This window comes from Anser cygnoides, chromosome 5, assembly GCF_040182565.1.
Source record: "Anser cygnoides isolate HZ-2024a breed goose chromosome 5, Taihu_goose_T2T_genome, whole genome shotgun sequence".
In the NCBI taxonomy this organism is placed as follows: domain Eukaryota; kingdom Metazoa; phylum Chordata; class Aves; order Anseriformes; family Anatidae; genus Anser; species Anser cygnoides.
Genome location: NC_089877.1, coordinates 42,354,302 through 42,374,905, shown reverse-complemented (window position 1 = coordinate 42,374,905; position 20,604 = coordinate 42,354,302). Strand labels below are relative to the sequence as shown.

Below are 20,604 nucleotides of genomic sequence, written 5' to 3'. Positions count from 1 at the left end.
GCGTTGCAGAAGTACAGAAGTACCTCGTACCACTATGGCAGCAGAATGACGTTCTCTCTGTTGGAAGGACCCCAAAGGCCAACAGTAATTACCAGAGCCATTTTTCCCTCAAGCATCTTTTTCACCTTGAAGATCTTTACTGACCGTGCGTGGACCAGAGGGCTTGGTTTTGTGTTGCACATTAGCACCGGTGCCTGCCCTCCCCTCCCCAGCTTCCAGAGCCTTTGCCGGGGCGTTGGAGAAAGTCCTGAGGAAGCCTGCCTACCACAGACCATCCTGAGGAGAGGAGAGACGTGACAGAGCTGGACCCAAGGTTTCATGTCCTTCTCTTGTCCATTCTGCCTGGGAATTCATCTTACCCCCCAGCCACAGCTCTTACCTCTTGGCCTGACATCTTCGATGTGTTTTCTTCCTGGAGGCTGACCATCTCCACACCAAACCGGGCTGAGGTTTGACAGGGTCCACCACCCCACCACTCCTGGTGTCACGAGACCATCCTGGCTCCTTTCTTTGCTCACAGTCTGGGAAGCTCAGGGTGAGTGGAGGCACTGCGGCCACTGTGCTGGCTGCTTGCTCCATGTCCAGCACCTGCATGGGAAGACGCCGGGGTCCAGCTCTTCTCTGGGGCCAGACCAGGGTCTCCAGAAATGACTGAGGGTCCTGAAAGCGGCAAAGGAGTTCAGCAAGAAAGTTTTGCAGAGAGAGAATGCCTTTGGTTTGAAAAATGGAAAGAGTTGAAAGAAACAGGCTAGCTTTCACCAGCCAAGCATTTCCTCGCCTCTCTTCTAACCACAGGCTTGCCTTTTCTTCTTGTGACAGTGATATTGGCTGAACACAATGTGTTATCTCACCCTGCAAACCTTGCCTCACTCAGGCCCTAGTGGCTACCACTGCTAGAAGAAGTTTTATCCACTTCAACATCAGGCTGAGCTTCTTCTTCGTCCTGTCTTCAGACAGCGTTTCCTTGTTGCCCTTCACCTGGACCATGTCAGCACCACTTCTGCCCACCACAAGAGTCAGCCTGTGGCTCTGGCTGGGGACCCAGGGGCCCAGGGGGATCCAGGGCCCCTTGGCAAAGCCTCTTCAGGAGGCTCTGCAGGACTCCAAAGTGTGCTGGCTGCTTAGAAGTCATCCTGCTAGACTGCAAAACGCCCGATTTCCATGCATTGGTTTTCCTTCTCATTCTGTACTTGAAAGTTGTCCTAGCTTAGGGTAGAGACAGGAAGATGAGGAGGGGCTGAGGGGGGGCAGATCCCTGCAGAGCCCATCCATCAGTGCCGAGCCCATGAGGCAGAAGTGCCCAGGAGGTGATGCTCCGAAATCTCAGCCTTGAATCAGGAGCCAGGGCACGCTGCCGGCAGCACGCCTGAAATCCCTCTGCCCAACCGATGCGGCTCAGCTGCTCCATGCCCAGGCTCAGCCTCCAGCAGAATCCCTTTCTGGAGAGAGTGTAGACAAACAGACAGACACAGAAGGGTGGGACCTCTGCCCTCTCCGATCACCAGATCTGCTTTTTCCCAGGCATTGCCCCTTGCTGGGTTCCAGAGGAACAGCCTCCAAAGCTGCTCTCCCACTCATGCCAGTGGCATGGAAAAGGGATGGATGCTGATCCACTTTGCAGGAAGCTCAGGTGTCCTTGTCTGGTTTTGGAGGGGTTTTGCCACCTCTGCTGCTGTTCGGCAGGATCAGAGCTCATGGAAGGAAGTGGCCCTCTGCCTGAGTAACTATGTACAAAGCTGGGAGTTAAGAGTTTGCATCCTCCTGCAGCCACACGCTGCCTTCCCTTGTGGCCACATCCTGGCAGAAAGAGAGCAGACTCCATCCAGTACTTCAGAAACTGTCCTGCTTTCACTTGGTACAGAGAGATCTGCTCACGTTACATTACAGCGGTTCTTTCCAGGGAACATGGGTTTCTTTGCAAAATTAAGACATTCACCCGCAGCCTCGCAATTGATTCGCTGCGGTAACGAGCTGCAGGTTTCTGCAGACTCACGTTGGTGTGCCGAGGTGGCACAAGACCTGCCTGCTCACCCCCATCGCCGCTGTTTTCTGCCTTGCCTTCTCCCCAGCAGCATCTGGCTGAAGGATGCTGCACAGGCTGCGTTTCTCTGCAAAAAGCTTTCTGGAGAGGGAGCAGGGCTCTGACACATGTCATTGCTGTTTGATCTCCAGCGTGCTTGGCTCCCCGTCGGAGGGCTTGCGCATAACGATGCTGCTTCATTTGAGCGTCTGTTATCACATTGTGCTGAGGCTGACAGATGCTTCCAAGCACAGTTAATGCCTGTCGGCAGCCCCGAGCCCACAGGCTGCGGTGTGGGAGGACCTGGAATCCCGCTGGGGCGCCAGAGGTTGTTTTTCCCTTCCCAGAAGGTTGGAAGTGTACCCAGCGATTCCCAGTATCACCAGCACCCCCCTCTCCCTTAACATCCCGATATTTATGTGCACCTCCTGCCTACAATCCATGGCTGAACTCTTGAAAGGGGTGAGTAGATAGATTTTTCTTCATCTGGCCACTGAGGATCTCCTGCACCTAGAGAGCCTTGCAGCTTCATTCAATGTACCTGGGGAACCTAGGCTTTCTCCTCTCCTCCCTGCTGAAGGGTGGGGAACGGCTTGTTGTTCCCATGTACTTCTTTGCTAAGCTAAAGTGTCTTTGAACGGCTTCAAGCTGCATCACAGGGTCAGAGTATCCAGGACAAAGAATTATGGACAACCCTGTTTTCTGCCCCCAGCAGATTGTTTGTTTTCTTAACCTCTGCAGGCTCTTTCCGTCCATCTCCTGCCTGAGGCATGGTCTCAGTTTGTCCCTGGTTCTTGAAAGCTGCAACATGTTAGGAAGCTGCCAGATTCTAGATACAGCTGTTGCCATCAAGGGCTTTCCATTTATGACGCCAGTGTGTTCTGCTGATGTTAGGCAGGAGGAGTTTGGGTGGTGGGAATACGGCTGGAGAGTCACTGAGCTCTTACACACACTCCTCGTTTCCATTCATATGGTCCAGAATAATGTTAAAAAGAGACCCCGCCCTGGGAAAATCCCATCCCTAGACAAAGCACCCTTCTTTCTACCCCACCCCAGGCTTACTCACTCCTCAACCCTTCACCTCCCAGATTCCCTTTCCCTTGCTCCAAAATGCAATGCCTAACTCTGACTTTCTTTATATTTGTTGACCATGTTTTATTTGCCTTTAAAAATTTGGGAGAGATTTAATTGTGCAGGTTATAGGCCATTTTGAAACCCACAAAGCTATTTTATCTCTTTTGGTGAGACTGACTGGGGCAGGAAAAAAAAAAAAAAAGAGGGAAAATATAATAAACAGGCCCTGGCCTGTTATTTCAGCATCTTATTGTGGACCTCTGTCATTTCTTCTGCTCTGATCCCCCTTGTCATGTGCCACTTGGCTCTCTGAGCTGGCCAGGGAGGAGCTGAGGTGGCAGAGGGATGGATAATGAAGCACAGGCAGCACCTCTGAGCCACCAGAGTGGCACCTGCGAAGCAGCAGAAGCCACCATTTGGGAAATGTGGCTGCGTCCACCTCTCCCTCTGCCCTGGGCATCATCACAGGCTTGCCCAAGGCACACCTTCTGTCCCTTCTGCAAGGAGGGCGGAGGAGAAGGTATGACCCTGGTGGGTGGCTCTGCTGCCTATGTCGCTCAGTGTTTGCTTTCTTCCCAGCACACCCTGTGGTGGAGAACGGACAGGTGGAGTGTCCCCAGGGATACAAGAGGCTGAATCGGAGCCACTGCCAAGGTAAGGATGCTGCTTTCATCCCTCTCTCTCCTTCCCACATCCACTGTCAGGCAGAGGTGTAATTATCTAACTTGCCTGATACAGATCTACAAAAAATCCCTGGGTTTCCATCAAACATTGAAAAAAAAACAACAAACCAACAACCAAAAACCAGGTTACACTGACCTACATGACTCAGCCTGTATGCAGTCAGCTCAGAGCTGGGCCAGCATGAGAATGCTCACCTGTTAGCTCCTGCTGTTGGGATGCTGACCCCAGTTCCTGCTGTGCACACAGCAAGGGGCTGTGCTGCTGCTCTGCCAAGTGTGAGCGCACAGCTCTTCTCCTGTAGTCTGAAGCAAGAGCAGTTCTGTTGCCTGAAAACTGTTTTGGAAGGCTGACTGCTTGTTCATTTGCTTATTTTTTAAGAGGGAGAGTGCCATAAAAGTGGATTCCTCTGTTCTGAGTGTGTCACTCGTGCAGGCAGCCAGGCTGCCTTGCCTGCCTGGCGCTGTTGGGGTCTATCCATTTCTCACTCTCACAGTCCCTTGGCTCCATGTGGGGACGGCACCATCCCTCCACTTTTCTGTCTGGTTCACACTCATTTGGCATCCTTTGGCCCACAGTGTTTGTGTTTTCCGTGCTCTGACTACAGCGGAATTTTATGGTTCCCTTCCCGTGATTCACGATAAGCTGCGAGGTGTCATCTAGAAGATGCAGCAGGGAGCCTGGGCCCTGGCCACGCAAACCCGGGGCTGGCAATCTAATGACTCATCTCGCGTAGCTGGGACTTTCCACCATGCTAACTTAATTAATGATTCAACCTCCCCCCATTGTCCTGGGGGAGAACTTTCAACAGCACAACAGCTTCTATTCTCCGTGGTGCTCAGCTCCCACCCCTTGTGTGGCCATGGGCAGTGCCATGGGTGTGAGGAGCCACCCGGGGATGCTCAATAGGAGCCTGAGGAGCGGAGCAGCTGGAACCACTGATGTCAATGAGCTGGGACCTGCGGCGCTGCTCTGGATCTGCGTCCCCTCTAGAGCAGGGTGAGGCTCGGCACCCTGACGAGCAATGGCAATGTGGAGTTGGCTAGGAAGGTCTCCACATAGGAAAAGCCCTGAACCAGAGACGTGTGCCTCTGCGTGTTCCTTTGCAAGCCAGGCTGGAGAAGCACTGCTCTGCAGTCTGCTGCCTCGAGGTGCTTTTCCAATCCCTGCTGTTGCTGTGGGACGTGTGTCTGGAAGCCCAGCACCTCAGCTCAGGTCCAGAGTGAGCGATTTGGATGATAGACTGCAGGAGAGGCCACACAGGACCTTCTCTTGCCAGCCCAGGTAGGAGCAGAGCCAAGGGGCTGAACGAGAGCTGCTGGTTCCCCAGGCCATTGGCTTGTAGGAGAGGAGCTCAGCAGCCTTTGTGCTGGGTTCTGGCTTCACAGGCTGAGCCACTGGAGGAGGGCCCTGGCAAGAGCCCGCTCTGTGCCGTTCTGCATGGACACTGAGGGTTGTCTCTGGTGCCTTCCAGCAGAGGAACAAACGGCTCATCTCTGCGAGAATTCCTTGCCTTGCCGCATCCCATTGAGCAGGAACAAGGCTGTAACGAGTCTGAGCTGAGAGGGGCTGGAAGACCCAGCACCTGTTGGCGTGGGCCCCCTCAATCCCCCTGGGACCCAGGAGACGTTCTCCAGACAGAGCAGCAGGGGCCGGGAGCCGCAGCATGGCCTGGTCTGCACTAACAGCGGCCTGCAGGCTTCGTGCCCATGGCTGTCGGGGAGGACAGCACGGGCTGGCCTCTCGCTAGCGAGAACCTCCCAGTGCCTCAGGGACAGACAGAAGGGGGGCACTGCAGGAGTAATGTGGTTACTAGACATGGGGCAAAGGAGTCTGTGGGCTGGGGTCCATGGGGTCAGTCACACACACACCTGCACCTCAGCGCCTGTTGCCAGCTCAGGTCCTTTCTCCTCACCACACACTGGTGTAAACCACAGGCTGCCTGACCCAGCATGGTTGTTCCTCAGGAGCACCGGCAGGCTTGTGTGGGGTGGGAGGAAGCAGCCGAGACAGCTTATGAACCTCGTTTCATGGTGCCTGAGGCCTCTTCTTGTGGGTCAGCAGCGGCTCTGGCCAGCTGCAGGGGCAGGAGTGTATGGCACCGAAAGCGCCTGCCTGCCTCTGCTCCCCCCGGGGATTTCCACTGTGGGTGGGTCTTCTGCTGCCAGTGGAAAAGAGGGGCTGGACTGAGGCCAGCGTGTGGCCCTGGTTTAAATTAAGCTCACAAAGCGCAGCCCTTGGTGCTTGTTTGTTTTGTGCTCTCATTACTCTAATCCCTTCAATCCCTTTGCTTATGCGGAGGCCAAGCACCTCATCCCCGTGGTGTGTCGGCGTGACACGGCCCTGAGTGGTGCCAGGGAGGGACAGAGATCAGCCACACAGCCCAAGCCTCTCTCCGAGTGGGGTCCCCAGCTCATCTGGGGTCTGGCCACTGCTTTTTTGTTGTGAACCTGTGCTTGGCACCGAGCAGGAAAACGCCACTTGTCACAGTGCTGTCACAGCCACCCCCTCCTCCCAGAGCTGCAAGGGACAGCACGGCTATGCACAGTTTGCCTGCATCTTCCAGGACATAAAGTCTCTGTGGATCCTTTCAGAGGGTGTCTTCTTGCCATGCAGGGTGCTCTGTTGATCCTCCCTGCTGAGCTTTGTTATCTCTCTGTTGGGATTTCTGCTCTGAGGCCACCAGTTCCGGTCAGTGTAGGAGATTCTCTCAGGACTTGCTCACACTTGTCTATCTAGAGAGAGCTTGAGAGCTGTCCTTCCTTGGGGTCTGGGGTGGTCAAGAGGTATGCAAGGGGATGTCTGTGCAACCCACGTAGGAAGACCTGGGGATTGAATTGTTCTCCACCTTCTGCTGAAAGGTCTGCCCCAGGAACTGCATAAAGGCCGGCTCTAGATCAGTGCAGACAGATGCTGTTCCTCCCTGGACTGTTGCACATCCCTGTGGCATTGGTACTTCCAACTGGCTGAACATCATGACCTGGTTTTCGTGGCCCCTGTGTGGCTCAGCCGTGTGTGGTGGAATGAACGGAGGAGTTTAAGAGCACAGGTCTGTAGAGGACCTCTCTGGTCAGTAAGTCTAAACTCCAGCTGTCACAGCTGGCTGTGTGACACCCCAATTCTGCCAAGCAGTGATGCCTCAGCTCCGAGGAATAAGCTAGAGTGGGGAAAGTTGTTCCTGTGCCTAGCTGCTGTCAGGCAGTGTTCTTCCAAGTGTCCAGCAGCTCTTCTCTGCACCCCTTCCACCTTGAGACGGTCTCTAGAAGGCACATGAGGTTTCAGCAAGGCCTTGTATACTGGTGTTAGGACTGCCCTGGGTCTTTGGGAAGTGGTTGCGTGAAGCTGCCTAGCACCATGTTGGCATTCCTTACAGCAGCATGGTCTGTGAGCTCTCACTGTCTGCTCCAACCTCTTAGCCTGTAGCATATGAGATCTGTAGTGGAGTGCTGCTGAGGTTCATCCAGCTCCTGCCGCTCCACGCTCCCATCCAGCTCTTCCTGAACTGTTTTTGCCTCCCGAGACGGCACATTTCATCAGCACACTTACTTTTCTGGGCCAAGGTCTTTAGCGAAGATATAAAGCTGGATCAATCCATGAGGAGTGCTTCCTTTTTGTCCTCCACCCTGAGATCTGCTCTCGGCTCCCCCCTTACGCACCTTTTGCCAATCCCCATCTTCTCCAGCTTAGCTCATACATTCCTGCGTGGTGCTGTAGGAAAGGCTTTATTGCCGGCCAAACGGATGAGACTGATGGTGTTTCCCTGGGAGAAGCCCAGCTCCCTTCTGAAGACTGCCTGACGTTGCTTGCTGAGTCAGGGGCAGAGGCAGTGTTTGAACTTGGTGTCCTCCCTCTTGCGTGACCTACAACCCAGAAGAAGACACTACAGCAATGAGCCAGAGCCTGGTCCACCACTTTCTGCCTAGCAGTGGGCTCTCTCAGCAGCCGGAGTGCTGCCAGCACCCACGTGGGTCACCAGTCCCTGTGCCCTTCCCTCATTCCTCCAACTCTGAAGCACCATCAAGGCTCTGGAGGCGGGTTTGGCTGGGCAGCAAAAGGGGAGAGGCAGCTCCTCTCCGCCTCGCAGCCCTTCCCGCACCCAGTGCTCCTGGGCACCAGGCAGCCACACGGCCAGGGGCTGTCAGCCAAGCCAGTGCTCCCTCTTCCCTGCAGATATCAACGAATGCTTGATGCAGGGCTTGTGCAAAGACGCCGAATGTCTGAACACCCGCGGCAGCTTCCGCTGCACCTGCAGGCCTGGCACCATGTTGGACCCCTCCCGCAGCCACTGCATCTGTAAGTGCTCCAGGGGAACCACAGCGTGGGGAGGGGCAGGACCTGAGCAGGACCCCGCAGCTCAGTGGGGCTGCAGCATGCTTTGTGCCTCGTGCACGTGGGGGTGGGTGCAGGGCTGCGTGCCTGTATGCTGCCCCTCATGCATGATTGTCGTCCCTGGGCATCTCATGGCCTTCTGCTCTTGTTCGTGGTGGAGCCTGGGGGGAACGTGCCTTCAGGGGTGCTCCAGGGAGAGGATGGGGCAGGCCTCGGGACAGGCTGGGAGGCACGGGCAGAGAAAGTCCCAAGTGGCTGAGTGCCCTCAGATCCCTCTTTGGTGGGCGCAGGGCTGGACCTCAGGCACTGACCCTGCCATTGCGTTTCAGCGGACAAAGCGGTGTCGATGGAGCAGGGGCTGTGTTACCGCTCGGCGGCCGGAGGCGTGTGCTCCTTCCCCCTCTCGCACCGAATCACCCAGCAGATCTGCTGCTGCAGCCGCGTCGGCAAGGGCTGGGGCAAGAACTGCGAGGAGTGCCCCGTGCCCGGCTCAGGTGAGACCGGGAAACCACGGCTCTGGAGGGAGAGCACAGCCACGTCTGTGCCTGGCTTTGCTTGGCAGTCCTTTTGTCTCGCTCGGCTTCCCTCACATCTGCTGCGGGAGTGGGGGTGAGTTCAACATGTCTCAGCGTGGGGTAGGATGGGGAGGGAAAGCTGCAGAAATCCTCAGGGCTGGGAAAAATCTTCTGGTGGTTTGTGTAGAGCACCTTGAGTGACGTGCGAAGTGTTCAGTGCCTGGGTGCCAGGGGGTTGCTTTTCTCTGCTCCCTCACTTAGACTGAACCTTCTCGTGGCGTGACCCCTTCCTAGCAGTACTGACCTGGGGGAGAGATTTAGGTTTTGGTGTCCAGGAGTACCAGCCAGCAGCTGTTGAAAATATCTTCTGCTTGATGCATCCACCCACTGCAGCCAAGATGTGTTTCTGTCATGAGTTAACCCTTAGAAATCTCCAGAAAATGATTGGATGGGAGAAAGCGGTAGCTGCGTTCACAGACACCTGTCCATTCTCACTCTTTCCTCCACGCGTCCCACCATCATGCCTGGGTACTGTAGGCACATCTGCCTGTGATCCCTGGATCAGCCTCTAAAGCTCTGATTTGATTTTCCCTTACAGAAGCCTTCAAGGAGATTTGCCCAGCAGGACATGGCTACACCTACTCCAGCTCTGACATCCGCCTGTCCATGAGGAAGGCCGAAGCAGAAGAGCTGCCCCTCAGCCTGGAAGAGCAAAGGGAGAGCAGCAACTGGACGTTAGACTGGACAGCAAGGAGACAGCAGCTGCAGGACAGCTTGCGCGGAAGCATCCTGCAGGCATTACCCCACCCTGGCATCACGGCAGGAGAGGGTAGTGTGAGGTTAAAGCTGCTCCATCCGGGTCCCTGGCAGGGGAGGGCAATTCCCAGGTCCTACCGTGTCCCCATGGGTGGTCTTGTGGCTGATGCGGGCTTTCTACATGTGTGTGAATATGCAAGGTGTCCTTCAGCCCTGCAGTGTTCCTGGGGCACCTCTTCAGGCCTTTGGAGGAGAGGTTGAGTGCTTCAGGCTCCCAAGACTGCATCTTTGCAGTGGGTGCTGGCTGGCCAGGCTGCCTCCCGTGGGACCTCAGCTCTGCGTGGGAGCCCTGGCACCGCACTCCTTCAGCTTTTGTCCAGTACAGCTGGGGAGAAGTGTGACCGACTGCTTGTGCCAGCAGCTGCTGGGGTGGAAGCTCCGGCGGGCTGTGAAGTGCCAAAAGAGTCCGGGGGTGTAGGCTTTGGGAACAAGCTCTTACAGGGGAGAATGAAATACTGTGAGGCAGTGTCTTAGAGGTGGGATGAGATTAGAGCTGCCAGGGTTGGAGGAGGGTGCCTGCCTGCCTTGTTTCCACTCACCGTGCACTGTTTCCCTTTCCAGGTGAAGTTTCTCTTGCTGGTCAGGTGAGTAAGGTTCGTCTTGCCAAATGTGGCAGGATCATACAAACAGGTGATGGGGAGTTGTGAAATGTGGTCAGAGGCAGCAGCAAGGTGAGCAAGTAGCTGCACAGCCTCTCCCCCTGGCTGCGTTGCGGTGGCTGGAGGCTCTGTGCCAGGTGCCTGCCCAGCCCTTGCTAAGAGGCTGTTAGCTCACACCAGCAGGAGCTGCGGGCTCTGCGGTGCTAGTTCATGGCCTGTGACCTCCAGTTTACCAGGGCTGGGGTAGCAGCTCCGGCTGAGGGACGAAGCACTACCTGCCCTGCTGCCAGACCAGCCTGGCTGCAGCTGGGGACACAGGGCTCCGCCAGTGGAGCCATCTGGGGACCGATTCTCTGCCGGGCTCTCCTGCGGATGGGCTTTGTTATTATGAGCCTGACTTGAAAACTGTGTCTCTTGATCCCGGCCATCATTAGAGGCTGGGTTATATCTCACCTCAGTGCCTCTGTGCCCCCCCCTTCAATAGCCCCTGAATATACTCGTGGCCTCTCTGAGAGGACAGCACACTGCCACTGTCACTAGACATGGACTGTCCTTTCCCAAGGACACAGGAAAATCTCAGGTCAGGGCAGATATCTGAACCAAAGTTTCCAAAGCTTTTGGATTTGAAGCAGAGCTGAAATGGGACTGCTGTTGCTTAGCTGCCTCTTTTCTTTGTTATGGAAAGGTCCTCAGAGTGGAGAGACAGGTTGTGCTCAGATGTCCCCTTGGGTGGGCATGGGACACGGCATCTCAGCTACATACAAGTGGTTAAAGGCAGCCTTGTGTTTCTGTCCCTCAGGTTGCTGCTGGTGCCACCCCAGAGCCCGCCACGCGCAGAGGTGAGCACCCGGCTGGAGGGAAGGCAAGGTGGGAGCGGTGCTGAAGGGGAAGGGGCAGCAAGGAGAGTGTGATGGCTTTGAGATGCCATCGCCCTCAGAGATAGCACCGGGCAGGATGGGCTCCTGGCCATGCCGGGGTGACTGATGGGCGGCTGCAGGGGTGCAGGAGGTGTTACTTCTCCAACAGGCCACGCTGGCTCTGCAGGGAGCGAGCGGAGGAGGTTAAATAAGTTGATGAGGTTTCTGCAGCCACCCTGCTGCCCCACCCTGGCTGTCCCAGGGATGTGGGCACTGGGACACCCAGAACTGGTGGGCTTTGGGTGGACACCTGCACCTGGGACCAGGCGCTGGAGCTCACCTCTCCTTCCTCATTGCTCCCCTCAGCAGAGGAAGAGGAGTCCCGGCGTGCTCCTCCCCAGCCTGGCCCCACCACCACCTGGGCTGATGCTGCTCCAACACAGATGCCTGCCCAGGGCTCAGGTGCGTGTCCCTCCCCTGCCTGCCTGCCACTGGGGGGAAATTACGTCCTAAGCTCCGTGCCAGAGCTCTCTCCCTTCCCAGCCCTCTCCTCTTCCCACCTAACACCCAGGATTGCCATCCCAGCCCTGATGGCATGTCCCAGCCCCGCTGGCGTGTCCCAGCCAGGGGAGGCCAGCCGGGAGCAGGGATGTCCAAGGACGACCCTGTCGGGGAGCGAAGCACTTGGTTCTCCAGGCCCTTCCCTGCCTGCAGCTCATCTGCTGGGCAGCGAACGCCAGGCCAGGGGGGTCACGCGCCTGCCCCGGTGGCTGCAGCCTGAGCTGAGTCACCGGGAAGCAGGGTGGAAGGGGCGGCATGTGGCTGCTGGGGCGGCTTGTTTACCGCGCAGAAAACAAGAGGGCTGTTGTTCCAGGGCTGCCTAAGCGTCTGGGAGCTCGGCCCTGGTCCTCCGCCTGGGGCTGGAGCACCTTTGGGAGCAGGGCTGGCGGAGGCACCTTGCTGAGGAATGCGCCTCCCTCAATAGCCTTTTGTCTGGGGTTGGTCTGGCCCCGGGATGGGGTGGGGGGCGATGCTGCTGCCTTCTCCTGTGCCCTGCTGCCCCCCTGCTGTCTGCACCCTGCTCAGCAGGGCAGGGGGCTCTGCTCTCACCCCAAAAGATGGCCCCATCCTCCGAGACCTCTGGCACGCATGAGGCTGGCCAACTTTATCACCTCCCCTGTGTGGGGCTGAGCACTGCAGGGGACTGGTGCAGCCCCCAGCCCTGTGCTCTCTCCACCCAGGGGCCAGTGGCTGTGCCTCTTCACCTCTCGCCTGCGGAGCTGGCGCTTGTGTGCTCACTCCAGACGGATACAGCTGCTTGTGCCACCCGGGCTACGCGTTGCACCCCAGCCATCTCCGCTGCATCGGTATGTCAGCACCGCCTCTGAGGTGGGGGGCGAGGAGGGCGAACAGGGCCAGAGCAGCCCTGGGGTGGGGGACTCCTGCTGGGACCAGCTCCCCCAGCCCTTATGCTCAGGGCAGGTTGGAAGAGCAGGGCCTCCCTGCCAGGTGTCAGTAGACCCTTTGGTCCTTCAGGCTCTTGGGGCAGGCTTTCTGGCATCTCTGCTGAGCCCTGCCCACCCGGTGCACCATGGGGCTGGTGGGGGGCAGCAGGAGCTGCTGGTGCTGACAGCCTGTCTTCCTTCCTTGCCTGAGCACAGATGAAGACGAGTGCCTGCAGGATCCTTGTGCTGGAAAAGGTCACTGTGTCAACAGCGTGGGCTCCTATTTGTGCCTCTGCTACTCTGGGTACACCCTGGTTGTCTCGGAGAGCAAGCAGAGCTGTCAGGGTAAGTGGCGGTCTCCTGGCACCGTGCTGCCACCTCCCCAGGCTCTCCCCATTCTCCCTCCCTTGTGCTCTCTCATGTGCATGCACACGTGCCTACACTGACCACTGCTTCACGGTGGTGGGGGGTGGTCCTGGGATGGGCAGACTTCAGCAGGTGGAGCAGCAAATCTGCACCCAGCTCTGGAGGGGGAAGGCTTCAGGACTTGTCTCCTTCTGTGTTGCCAGATCAAGATGAGTGTGAACAGCCCTCTACCTGCCCAGGACAGCGATGCGTCAACACCCCCGGCTCATACCGCTGCGAGTGCAAGGAGGGCTTTGCCATGGGGCCCCGAGGACAGTGTGAAGGTGAAGCTTGCTGCTGCCTGTTTCCCTCTGTGCACAGCTGAATACCTCTCCTCGCTGAGGGGTTGTTCCTCCTGGAGCAGACGACGGATCCACCCATGTTTGTCTGCCCTGTGCCTCCCCTGATGGCTGCCTGTCCCCTCCTCTCCCTGCAGGAGGGACAGGCTTTCCTGGGCTCTAGGGGAGATTTCTCCTAACATCCTCTCCCACTTCCCCAGGGACAGCCCCCTTGGCACACTGGGGCCAGCCTAGTGCCAGCTTCCCTCTCTGGGAGGTGATGCCCATATGTTTTAGTGACAGCTCGACTCTGTCACCAGACCCCTGTGCTGGCAAGTGGTCTGCGGGGAGAGCAGGCTGCAGAGGCTGAGGCCGCCTGTCCCAACGACATCCCTCTCACTTGGCATGACTGGGGCCCTTCAGAGCACTTGACCTTGTGAACGCATGTTGTGCCTGATCAAAGATCCCTTTTCCTTCAGTAGCTTGTCTCCAACAGAGAGTAGGAGCATATTTTAGGGGACAATAGGGGAAACAGGGTATGCACAGAATGCTGCTACCCCTGCACAGCCTCCAGGAAGCACGTGCCTTAAGGACTTCCTGAGCTGGAGGCTGCATCCTAATCGTAGTTACGAAAGCCGAATGGCAAAGCAGCCCTGCTTTGCTGATCCCTTTCTGTGCCCGTGCACATTCCTGGCCTGGCAACATCCTCTGGCAGCAAGTTTTGCTGCTGGATTGTCAGCCCCCCAGGTGTGGGTGTAGTATCCTTAGTGCTTATGAGAAGCATTCCCCAAGCCCTGGCAAACCTGTCTCACTTCCTCTTGGGCGCCCCTGTCTCAGAGTGGGACTCTGAGGCTCCAACTGCAGGGGACATCCTGAAGGAGCCTGCAAAGATTTTGTTTCCTGGCAGATATCAACGAGTGCGTGGATCCCAGCCCTTGCCCCAATGGGAAGTGCGTGAATACCCCGGGCTCCTACAGGTGTGTCAGCTGTGCGGATGGCTACCGGCCCAGGAACGGGAGATGCATTGGTGAGGACCTCGGGCTGGCCCTGCGAGGCACCCTCGCCCCCATGCAAACCTCAAAAAGAGCCAGGGGCACGTGCAGCACGCTTGTCTAGCACAGTGCCCTCGTGACTCGGGTGGTGGGGACGGACCTGAGCACCCTTCCGTGCCATGTTGCCCTTTTCCCTGTCACGCAGATGTGGATGAGTGCCTTGTGGAGGGGACCTGCGCCCACGGACAGTGTGTCAACCTGGATGGCTCCTTCCGATGTTCTTGCTACCGGGGCTACGAGGTGGCACCTGATGGGAAGAGTTGCCAAGGTACCGAGGAGCTCTTGGTCCAGACCCAGAGCCCCCTGACACGTCACACACCCAGCCCGAGGTTTCCCAGGGCTCTTCTTGAGTGCTTGGCTCTGGCCAGGTCCTGACTCTCTGGACCCCATGTTGGCTGTTTCCCTCAGCTTAGCTGCCCTTGGTCGTGGTTTCTCCTTATTCTTCCCACCCACCTCACTCTCCCTTGTGTGCTTACACAGACATCGACGAGTGCACAGCCCGGGCTGCCTGTCCCTCCGGACTCTGCCTCAACACCGAGGGCTCCTACTCCTGCATGGCCTGTGATGCTGGCTACACCGTGTCCAGAGACGGCAGCATGTGCGAAGGTAAGGATTCCCTTTCCCAGGGACAGAGGAGCGGGCGCTAGAGGGAAGGAATACCCAGCAGGGGGAGAGACATAGCCATGCCTAGGTTGTTGGGAGGGCCTGGGGACATCCTTAGCCTCCAGATCCTTCTGCGGCTGTTTAGCTCCCCAGTCAGCAGATAGCACGGGGGCCTACAAGTGGATGTCACCCAGGGCAGCAGGAAGGAGATCTCCCTCACCCGGGAAAGGGATGGGGGAAGGACTCACTGATGAAACTCCTGGACTAATTGCCACCTGAGGAACGCTGACAAAGGCCAGAGGAATACAAGGGACCCTGGATACATGGGCAGAGACAGGCTGTGTGTGGTTCAGTTCAGAGTCGTGTGCCTGGGAGCACGTGTCCCGCATTTAGGTCCTCAATAGAGGAATTTCTCTCTAGAGAGCTGCGGAGCTCTGCAGCTTGCACACAGCTGTCGAAAAACACCCAGGAAGATCTCACCTTTGATGTGACTCTCAGGAGTTCCCCTGCATGGGTCTCCACTTGGGGAGGCGAAGAAGGCTCCCCCCCTTCTCCTCTGTGTTAGTGCCTGAGAAACCCAGTGTGAAACGAGGTCACTTTCCATATGATTTTTGCGTGCAATGGGGGAGCTGTGGTTTGGTCCCCTTCCATCTGCCCTCCCCCTTTCCCAGGCCTCCACGTGACCCCCTTCTCAGCCACCTTGCCCTGGCCGTGTCACGAGGGCACCTTATCAGGGTTCGATACTGTTTGGGTCACACTAACCCAATGGCAGGATGGCACGTTCTTCCCCGCCTTGGCTCGTGGCCTTGTCTGTGGCTCTGGGTTTCATATTTGAAAAACGATAAGGGTTTTGTGATAGTTTTGTGATAAATAAACTAGGTTATGGTTCATCTCCAAAAGGATTCGAGAGCATCGCTACTTGCAGCCCTCTGAAACCAAACAGCTGGACACCCTGCCCTGAGGAGGGGGGAGGGAGCAACGCTGCTTTATGCCTGGGGCATGCTTGGTGCTCTGCAGAGAGGAAAAGAGGGTCCTTTCCTCTGCCTTGGGGCTCAGTGTGGGGACTTGTCTTCTGCCCTCGCCCCCACCTGCAGAGCTTGTGGCACAGGGACAGGTGACTGGAGCGGTCCTGAGCGATGGGGCTGGCTGAGGCTGGGCCAGCTTTGCCAGGAGAAGGGCATCGTAGGCCAGCCTGGCCAGCAGGAAAGCAGAGCCACAGGATGTGCGGCTGGCGCTGGGTTACTTTCCTGAAGCCTGCTGTGGTGCAGCTAGCTGAAGAGAGGGCTGGTCAGCATGCGTGGCTCTGCGCTGGCCTCTTGGTGGTGGTGGTACCCGGCACAGAGCTCTGCTGGGGCTAGAGCACCGTGCTGTGTTCAGCAGCACCCCTGTGTTCACAGAATCACGGAATGGTTGGGATTAGAAAGGACTTGTGGAGGTCATCTGGTCCCCCCGTGCCAGCAGGGCCACCTACAGCAGGCTGCCCTGGACCACGTCTCCAAGGAGAGAGACTTCACAGCCTCTGGGCACCGTGTCCCTCACCTGCCTGGGGATGCTTTCCAGGATTATTTTTCGTTAGGGTTAGCGTCGGTGTGTGTGTGCTCAGCTCGGGGCTGGGATCCAGTTCCCGCTGCCTGCACCAGGCAGGTGAAGGATGTGTGCTGACCCCTCACGCCCCAGTAACAGTCCCTGCCCTCACCTCACTGCGGCGGCTTGCACTGGAGGGCAGCCCGAGCCCGCTTTGCAGGCTGACAGCGGGGTGATGGCTGCCCTGGGAGGGGACCTTCCAGTGGTGGCAGGAGCTGGGGCCTCACTCCGTGCTGTGTCCTTCTGCTCGGCAGACGTGGATGAGTGTGAAGACCCCGCTGTTCAGTGCCGGGGGGGAGAGTGCAGGAACACGCCGGGCTCCTACGAGTGTCACTGCCCAGCTGGCTTCGAGCTCCTCAACGGCACCGTGTGCCAAGGTACGAACCCCATCCCTGCAGCCTTCTGGGTCCGGGGCACGCAGCTTCCCTACGGATCCCATTCTTTCTTGGCAGAGAGGATGCCAGTGCCAAAGCAGGTGATGCCACCATGCATGGCACACCCATAAGGCCGTAGCCAAACGCAAGGGTCACTGAGCATAGGGGAGGTCTCTGCCTCCGTGGCAAGAAAGCCAGGGGCCAGGAGCCCTGTGAGGGCAGCCTGTAAGAGCCCGTGGAGAGGAGAATGTGGCTCAGGAACAGGACGTCCCCCAGAGCTGGGTGGGTGGCTCTGACTCTGCTCCTTCTGCAGATGTGAACGAGTGCCTGAACAGCGAGATCTGCAGCCCCAACGGCGAGTGCCTCAACAGCCACGGATCCTACTTCTGCATTTGTGCTCCCGGCTTCTCGAACACGGCTGGCGGAGTCAGCTGCCAAGGTGGGTTGGTGGGTGGTGAGGGACATACCTCAGGTCCTGCCCCTTGCTCCTGCCCCTGCTGCAAGATCCAGCCTGACGTTTTGGGCCTGATTTTGCAGATGTGGACGAATGCGCAGACAAATCCCGGTGCTCGCAAGGCCAGTGCCTGAACACAGAAGGCTCCTACAGGTGTCTCTGTGAAAATGGGTTCAAACACTCCCAGGAGACTGACGACTGCGTAGGTGAGAGCTCATCATTGGGGAGATCAGCCCCTGGGATGTGGGGGGACGGATGCAGCCAGGGAGGAGGCAGTGCTGGCTCCCAGCACCCAAACTTGCCTCATAAGGAGGACCAGCAAGGGCTGGGGGTCTCTGGCAAACTGAGCCTGACCCAGGCTCAGCCGTGAGCAAGCAGGGACCCCACTTGACCGTCCCTGTCCCTTTGCCCTGCTCCCTGCAGACGTGGATGAGTGTAAGGAATACGGGGATGCCATCTGCGGCACGTGGCGGTGCCAGAACAGCCTGGGCTCCTACCGCTGCATCATGGGCTGCCAGCCCGGATTCCACTGGACGCCTCTGGGTGACTGCATCGGTGAGTACAGCCTGCGTGGCCCTGTCCCCTGCCTGGCAGGGACAGGGTGGCTCTGGGACATCTCTGCCAGGGGCGCGGGGGAGAAGGAGGAGGAGGAGGAAGCATGTGGCCAGTGGGGAGGCAGATAATGCCGAGAGTTTGTTTTCTTGGCTGAGCTGCCTGCTTGTGTCTAGACTTCTCTCTTCCTGGCATCTGGAACAGACACTGCATTGTGCTGCTTTCCGCTCAGGGAGAGTCCTGGGCAGGTTACAGCCATCCCAGGCTTGGGGCTGGACCACAGCTCCCAGTAAGCTGTGCTTGCTGGAGTGACTGCCTCCACCAGTCACCTGCGTGGCAGCGCTGGGTGAGGGGAAAGCTGCCACTACCAGTGTTGGGCAGATCTGGGTTTGGAGCTCAGGCTTCAGAAACAGGCAAAAGGAGAAGTGCGAGGGGGGTTCTGCAGTTTTCCTGGTTCCCCATGGCTCAGAGAAGGCTGCAGCAAGGAGAAGCCGCTGCCAGCTACTGAGCTCGGGGCTGTGCCAGGACTCGGTAGTGGCAGCACTGTGGGAGCACTGGGCTCGGGGCTCTGACCCCTCCAGGGAAGTGTGCCCAGTGCAGCAGCAGGAGGGGAGTGGGATGCTCATCCCCAGCCCTCTGCGCTTGTATGACACACTTCAGTTGCCCCCTTGTATCTACCACTGACATGAGTCAGTAGGTTCTGTGCCCCTTTACACCACTGCAGGGACTTTCCCTCCTCTCCCCTCTACCAGCCACATCCTGTGCTTCCCATCTTCCCATCCATTTCCCACTCCTGCCCTGCCCCTGTCCCCCTAACCCACACACTCACAGTAGGGGGGTGAGCAGGGCGACCATATCCAGTCCCTCGCATCAAAGTGATGCTTGCCCTAATCCCCAGCCGTGGGGTCAGAGCAGAAGGGGCTGTGTGTGGTGACATTGGGGTCCTGGGCAATTGCTCTAACTCCTGCTGCTGCAGACATAGATGAATGCGCCAACGAGACGCTGTGCGGGAGCCACGGCTTCTGTGAGAACTCGGACGGCTCCTTCCGCTGCCTCTGCGACCGCGGCTACGAGAGCTCGCCCTCCGGGCACTACTGTGTCGGTGAGTCACTTGCAGGGTCCCTGTCCCCTCCCATCACTCTGCCAGGTGGTGAGGAAGAGCCTTCAGCAGATTGAAGACCGGTGTGGTGGTGACCCTGCTATGTGGTGGCTCCCAGGGCATGGACAGGGACAGCATCCATGCACTGAGAACCCCAGGCACAGACAGAAAAGCCTCTGGGGGCAAAAACCCTCCTGTGCTGTCCCTTAGGACACCAAACTCTTGGGGCTGTGAAGGGACAGGGCTCCATGAAGGAGCAAAGGCTCCCAGTGAAAAGGGAGGCCTGCTCTGTGCGGGTGCCATGGAGCTGCTTAGGGGCTGCAGACATGGAAGGGACTAAAGAGGTACTTTAAGAGGTGCCTGGAGAAAACAGGCAGGGTGTAATACAAGGGAAAGTGTTTTCGGCATGAGGACGGTCAGGTAGTGGAAGAGGTGCTCAGGATGGTTGCGCAGTTGCCATCCTTGGAGGTTTGCAAAGGCCAACTAGACAAAGCCCTGAGCAGCCTGCTTGGCCCATAAGTGACCCTGCTTTGGGCAGGGGGTTGGCCTAGAGACTTCAGCTGATGGATTTTTGACCTCCTTCAAACCTGGCTGGTCCTGTGGTGCTATGGCTCACGGCAGCTGGAGTTCAGGCTGTCTGAATGCCCCGAGAGCAGGGCAGGAAGCTCTCACCATCCTTGTGTTGAGCCACGGCACAAACGGAGCTCCCAGCTCTCCCCTAGCAGCTTCCAGCTCCCCACCAAAGGATGTCCCAATGCTGCAGCCGTGCTCTCCCCTCCCACCCCATGGGCCGGAGCCCATCGCTCGCCCTTGCTCTGCAGATGTGAACGAGTGTGAGCTGATGGTGGCCGTGTGTGGGACCGCGCTCTGCGAGAACGTGGAGGGATCCTTCCTGTGCCTGTGCCCCAGCGACCACGAGGAGTACGACACGGAGGCCGGGCAGTGCCAGCCACGAGCAGCCATGGGTGAGAAGCGGGCAGGGCAGGAGCGTGGCAGCCCTGGCTGGGGTGAGGGAGAGCCGAGGAGGTCGCGGGGGTGCCAGGGCCGTGCCCATGCAGGCACGGGAGAGCTGACTTCTGGGGAGAGCCGAGGAGCCTGAAAGCGGGGACCTCCTGGGTGTGGGAATCCCATCCCTGCTCTGCTGTCTTCCAGAGGGCCCCGAGAGACACGCGGCCCAGCCCTCCGACAGCGCGGAGCGCAAGCAGTGCTACTACCACATCAGTGACGTCCGCCTGTGTGACAGCGTCCTGGCCAAGAACGTCACCAAGCAGGAGTGCTGCTGCACTGTGGGGGCAGCCTGGGGCGACAACTGTGAGACCTACCCCTGCCCCATCGCGGGCACAGGTAGGACGGTGGCCCCGCCACTCCCAGGCACTGCCAGTGCTCTGCCCGCCAGCTTGGTTGCACTAACGAGCTGTTTTCTTTTGTCCCATCTCTCCTTGGCATCTGCCCCTTGGCCAGTGGAGTATCAGGAGATCTGCCCTCTAGGGAAGGGCTATGTTCCCCAGGAAGATCTGCTCTCAGGAAAAGTCTCCTTCACAGGTACTAGCATCGTTTCTTCCACTGGGGAGAGGGATGGCACTGTGCCAAGCCCTGCATGGAAATGGAGCCCCAGAAATATCTCCCCGGGGCTGTGGTGGGGGGTGCTGACATCCTGCTCGGAGAAATGGATGCTTTCCTCCCAGCCGGAGAAATTACAGACTATCAGTACCACCAAGCTGGAAAGTGCCTCTTCCTCCAGTCCTGCCTCACTGCTGGCAGTGATCCTTTCTCGGTGGAACACTCCCATGCATATTTCCCACCAGGGATGGGGTCCAGTAAGACACAAGCCTTCCAGTTACTGATCAGTGTTTCTAGTGGCCAGCTG

General features: G+C 58.0%; 1 protein-coding gene across 2 annotated transcripts in view; it reads left to right on the top strand.

Annotated features, from left to right (window-relative positions):
- LTBP2 (latent transforming growth factor beta binding protein 2) overlaps positions 1 to 20,604 on the top strand; it is a 64,816-nt gene that overhangs the window by 38,164 nt on the left and 6,048 nt on the right. The window contains exons 9-29 of one of the 2 annotated variants that reach the window (XM_066998109.1): positions 3,674 to 3,748; positions 7,946 to 8,068; positions 8,434 to 8,598; positions 9,218 to 9,448; positions 9,997 to 10,019; positions 10,834 to 10,873; positions 11,261 to 11,353; positions 12,133 to 12,258; positions 12,553 to 12,681; positions 12,906 to 13,025; positions 13,927 to 14,046; positions 14,217 to 14,339; positions 14,552 to 14,677; positions 16,513 to 16,635; positions 16,946 to 17,071; positions 17,170 to 17,292; positions 17,510 to 17,641; positions 18,615 to 18,740; positions 19,559 to 19,702; positions 19,890 to 20,081; positions 20,199 to 20,279. In XM_066998109.1, the coding sequence (XP_066854210.1) occupies positions 3,674 to 3,748; positions 7,946 to 8,068; positions 8,434 to 8,598; positions 9,218 to 9,448; positions 9,997 to 10,019; positions 10,834 to 10,873; positions 11,261 to 11,353; positions 12,133 to 12,258; positions 12,553 to 12,681; positions 12,906 to 13,025; positions 13,927 to 14,046; positions 14,217 to 14,339; positions 14,552 to 14,677; positions 16,513 to 16,635; positions 16,946 to 17,071; positions 17,170 to 17,292; positions 17,510 to 17,641; positions 18,615 to 18,740; positions 19,559 to 19,702; positions 19,890 to 20,081; positions 20,199 to 20,279 (2,541 nt within the window). Of the gene's footprint in view, positions 1 to 3,673; positions 3,749 to 7,945; positions 8,069 to 8,433; positions 8,599 to 9,217; positions 9,449 to 9,996; positions 10,020 to 10,833; positions 10,874 to 11,257; positions 11,354 to 12,132; positions 12,259 to 12,552; positions 12,682 to 12,905; positions 13,026 to 13,926; positions 14,047 to 14,216; positions 14,340 to 14,551; positions 14,678 to 16,512; positions 16,636 to 16,945; positions 17,072 to 17,169; positions 17,293 to 17,509; positions 17,642 to 18,614; positions 18,741 to 19,558; positions 19,703 to 19,889; positions 20,082 to 20,198; positions 20,280 to 20,604 lie in introns of both variants that reach the window. The other variant, XM_066998108.1, reaches the window with a different exon arrangement.